Source organism: Oncorhynchus gorbuscha, linkage group LG12, assembly GCF_021184085.1.
Source record: "Oncorhynchus gorbuscha isolate QuinsamMale2020 ecotype Even-year linkage group LG12, OgorEven_v1.0, whole genome shotgun sequence".
In the NCBI taxonomy this organism is placed as follows: Eukaryota; Metazoa; Chordata; class Actinopteri; order Salmoniformes; family Salmonidae; genus Oncorhynchus; species Oncorhynchus gorbuscha.
In genome coordinates this window covers 9,984,547-9,989,546 of record NC_060184.1, presented here as the reverse complement: position 1 = coordinate 9,989,546, position 5,000 = coordinate 9,984,547, and the positions used below count along the sequence as shown (strand labels likewise).

General features: G+C 46.5%; 1 protein-coding gene across 1 annotated transcript in view; it reads left to right on the top strand.

Moving 5' to 3' along the window:
- The window catches only part of ryr3 (ryanodine receptor 3), a 248,048-nt gene that overhangs the window by 123,634 nt on the left and 119,414 nt on the right, over positions 1-5,000 (top strand). Inside the window, 5 exon segments of the mRNA XM_046293110.1 lie at positions 995-1,200; positions 1,526-1,700; positions 3,792-4,000; positions 4,146-4,309; positions 4,498-4,698. Of these exon segments, the coding sequence (XP_046149066.1) occupies positions 995-1,200; positions 1,526-1,700; positions 3,792-4,000; positions 4,146-4,309; positions 4,498-4,698 (955 nt within the window).

Below are 5,000 nucleotides of genomic sequence, written 5' to 3'. Positions count from 1 at the left end.
ATTTTACACTGATGTTACATTGTCGGAGCTGTCATTAAAGACACTTTTCCAGTATCCTTCAACTCATTTATTAGTAAGCAAACAGGTACATGCCTCCCTTACCTCCCTTACCTCCCTCACCTCCCTTACCTACCTCACCTCCCTTACCTACCTCACCTCCCTTACCTTCCTCACCTCCCTTACCTCCCCCACCTCCCTTACCTCCCCCACCTCCCTTACCTACCTCACCTCCCTCACCTTCCTCACCTCCCTCACCTCCCTCACCTCCCCCACCTCCCTCACCTCCCTTACCTACCTCACCTCCCTTACCTCCCTCACCTCCCTTACCTCCCCCACCTCCCTCACCTCCTTTACCTCCCTCACCTCCCTCACCTCCCTTACCTCCCTCACCTCCCTTACCTCCCTCACCTCCCTTACCTCCCTCACCTCCCTCACCTCCCTTACCTCCCCACCTCCCTCACCTCCCCCACCTCCCTCACCTCCCCACCTCCCTCACCTCCCCACCTCCCTTACCTCCCTCACCTCCCTTACCTCCCTCACCTCCCTTACCTCCCTCATCTCCCTCACCTCCCTTACCTCCCCCACCTCCCTTACCTCCCTCACCTCCCTTACCTCCCTCAGCTCCCTTACCTCCCTCATTTCCCTCACCTCCCTTACCTCCCTCACCTCCCTTAACTCCCCCACCTTCCTTACCTCCCCCACCTCCCTTACCTCCCCCACCTCCCTTACCTCCCTCACCTCCCTTACCTCCCTTACCTCCCCCACCTCCCTTACCTCCCTTACCTCACCCATAATATCAGATAATATCTTGCCACTGCCCACCTCAATAGTTAATGTTTGAGGATAGATTTTAATGGACTGCAATAGATATGTTCCTTGGAGACGAATTCAGTCAAACTTTCAGAGTACTAAGATATCTCTCTCGCTAGGCCCAAAGATACCATACAGTTGTCATCGTTTTGGCATGGGATGAATATCTCCTCTGTGTCCCCAGCCTGTCATATCGTGGAGAGGCAGAGCATTGAGACGGTCCGGTTCTTCCGCGTGGAGCAGACGTATGCTGTGAAGACAGGGAAGTGGTACTTTGAGTTTGAGGCCCTGACCGGAGGGGACATGAGGGTTGGCTGGGCTAGACCAGGCTGTAGGTCAGACTTTGACCTGGGCATGGACGACCAGGCCTACGTCTTCGATGGATACAAGGTAAACAAACAACTCTTTTTATTTTTAAATCATGTTTAAAAAAATATATATTTTTTAAATTCTTATCTTGACTCTCTTTTGATACGGTTTGAAGTGTATTATCATGTACGTATCGGTCTAGCCTAACTACCCATCTACCTTACTCATTCTGCATTCAGCAATGTTATATTGTTGCCAAACAAGCCAACAACAAGTTGGATAAATCAGAAAGAAATGGCATGCCATGCACCTAGGCAAATGATTGTAGACTTGATCGTACACACCTTTACGTTTCCCGGGTGGTTATTAGATTAGGGTTAGTAATAGATGTTGTTTGTTCCCCCAGGGTCGTCGTATGCACATGGGCGCACGTTTCTTCGGCCAGTCATGGAACAAAGGAGACGTGGTGGGCTGCATGATCAACATGGAGGACAAGTCCATGGTCTTCACCCTCAACGGAGAACTCATCATCACTAACAAGGGATCCGAGCTCTGCTTCGTCGACTTCGAGACAGAGGATGGTGAGTTTATCTTTATCCGTTCCGTCTCTTGTTGGAAGACTGTAGTCTGTAGTGGTCCCGTGTGGCTCAGTTGGTAGAGATTGGCTCCTCCCACTCCTCTATCGATTCTGGTTAGGGCCAGTTTGTGCTGTTCTGTCAAGGGAGTGGTACACAGCGTTGTATGAGATCTTCAGTTTCTTGGCAATTTCTCGCATGAAATAGCCTCCATGTCTGAGAACAATTATAGACTGACGAGTACCGGGAGAAAGTGCATTGTTTCTGGCCATTTTGAGTCTGTAAACAAACCCACAAATGCTGATGCTCCAGATACTCAACTAGTCTAAAGAAGACCAGTTGTATTGCTTCTTTAATCAGCTCAACAATTTTCAGCTGTGCTAACATAATTTGCCAAGGGTTTTCCAATGATCAATTAGCCTTTTAAAATTATAAACTTGTATTAGGTAACACAACATGCCATTGGAAGTCAGGAGTGATGGTTGCTGATAATGGGCCTCTGTACGCCTATGTAGATATTCCATTAAAAATCAACAGTCATTCACAACATTAACAATGTCTACACTGTATTTCTGATCAATTTGATGTTATTTTAATGGACAAAAAGAATTTGCTTTTCATTCATAAACAAGGACATTTGTAAATGACCCCAAACGTTGGAACGGTAGTGAATGTACTCACTACTGTAAGTCCCCCTAGATAAGAGTGTCTGCTACAGTGTTTACGTCTTTTCTCTTCAGGAAGATCGGAGGAGGTTCATCCTTCCTTAGCTAACTTGATGTACTGGTTTATACATACGGTACATTTGCTTTGCATCGTGTAATGCATTGCTATTTATTCAGATTTATTTATGTATTCAAGATGTGCTTCACCAGAAATGTAGTCTTCAGGTTTGGATCTCTTAGAGATCGGAGACGCAGAGCTGTAAACACATACAGCTAATGTCACGACAGATTTCCTCCTCTTCCTCTGAAGAGGAGGTGTAGCAAGGATCGGACCAATATGCAGCGTGGTAGTTGTCCATGGTTTTTAATAATAAAACTCAACATGAACACAAATACAATATAACAAAGTGAACTGGCAACGAAACAGTCCCGTGTGGCACAAACACTGACACAGGAAACCATCACCCACAAAACACCCAAAGAACATGGCTGCCTAAATATGGTTCCCAACCATAGACTTACATAAACACCTAGACTAGAAAACACCCCGTAAACATACAAAACCCCTAGACCAGACGTAACACATAAATCCCCCATGTCACACCCTGACCTAACCAAAAGAATACAGAAAACAAAGATAACTAAAGGCCAGGGCGTGACAGCTAAACTTAAAGCTGCAAAGCATTGGGGAAATCAGTCGTTAAATTAGCCTGCAAATGAACCTGCTGTTGTTGGAAGATAAGCACAATCCCTCAGTGTAAATCATATTGATTGTTGTGTTCCAAATGAAGCTTTTTCTCCAGTGTTCTGTGTTCTAAGGTGCAGTGTATCCGAGTGCTTTGCAAATAATTAGTATTTTTGCACCCACTGGTGGATTGGAGTTAATTGTTTTTGGGTTGTGGTTTAAGACTAGTTCCTTTCCAGACTCAAACGTTAAACTCTAACCTCTGACCTCTACCCTCTCCAGGCTTCATCCAGTGTGTTGTTTTGCCAAGTCACAGAATGACCTTATAACTTCTAACCTCTGAGCTCTACCCTCTCCAGGCTTCATCCAATGTGTTGTTTTGCCAAGTCACAGAATGACCTTATAACTTCTAACCTCTGACCTCTACCCTCTCCAGGCTTCATCCAAGTGTGTTGTTTTGCCAAGTCACAGAATGACCTTATAACTTCTAACCTCTGAGCTCTACCCTCTCCAGGCTTCATCCAAGTGTGTTGTTTTGCCAAGTCCCAGAATGACCTTATAACTTCTAACCTCTGACCTCTACTCTCTCCAGGCTTCATCCCAGTGTGTTGTTTTGCCAAGTCCCAGAATGACCTTATAACTTCTAACCTCTGACCTCTACCCTCTCCAAGCTTCATCCAGTGTGTTGTTTTGCCAAGTCACAGAATGACCTTATAACTTCTAACCTCTGACCTCTACCCTCTCCAGGCTTCATCCCAGTGTGTTGTCTGGCCCAGTCTGAGATTGGCCGTATGAACCTGGGGAAGGACGCCAGCACCTTTAAGTACTACACCATGTGTGGCCTGCAGGAGGGCTTCGAACCCTTCGCTGTCAACATGAACAGAGAGGTCACCATGTGGTTCAGCAAACGCCTGCCTACCTTCGTCAACATCCCCAAGGACCACAGCCACATCGAGGTACCGTTTTAGTATTAAGGGGCCTGGTTACCAGGGGCCTAATGTTGAGCAATATCCACAAAGCCTGACGTCTTAAAGGAAATGGTTCCATTCCTGGTTCTGAGTGCTAATCATTCTCCTCTCCATCTGATTGTACTGGTCCCAGGTGACACGGATAGATGGCACAGTGGACAACCCTCCGTGCCTGAAGGTGACCCACAAGACATTTGGGACCCAGCAGAGCAACAGTGACATGATGTACTGCAGACTGAGCATGCCTGTAGAGCTCCACGCTCCTCATGTCAATCCTGCCGAGTCTCAGAAACTCAGGTCAGAAACAATGTAGAAACACTGAGGTAGAAACACACATATTGCCTTCAACCAAGGCTTTAGATATTCCATTTTTACTATTGGATAATAGACAATAAACATCAATCAATCAATATAATAATATTTTATTAATTCACTTAATGTGAAGCGGAACAAGTTAACGCTGATCTTACCTGGTGATTTTCCAGTCAGCCACCAAAAGAAGATGATTATGGCAGCATTACCACATACTATCACTCAGTGAGAGTGTTTGCTGGCCAGGACCCGTCGTCAGTGTGGGTTGGCTGGGTAACCCCTGACTACCATTACCATAGCAAACACTTCAGCCTCAACAAGACACGCACGGTTACCGTAACCCTGGGAGACGAGAGGGGACGAGTCCACGAGAGGCAAGTTCTAGGTTTTTGCTGACATTTATAACTGAAGTGTTGACGTCATTCATTCATTCATTCACTCACTCACTCACTCACTCACTCACTCACTCACTCACTCACTCACTCGATCACTCACATGGTCACTCTCCTGATCACTCATGATCATTCCCTCCCTCCCTCCATGTTTTAACTCCCTCCCTCCCTCCCTCTCTCTCTCTCTCTCTCTCTCTCTCTCTCTCTCTCTCTCTCTCTCTCTCTCTCTCTCTCTCTCTCTCCCTCCCTCCCTCTCTCTCTCTCTCTCTCTCTCTCTCTCTCTC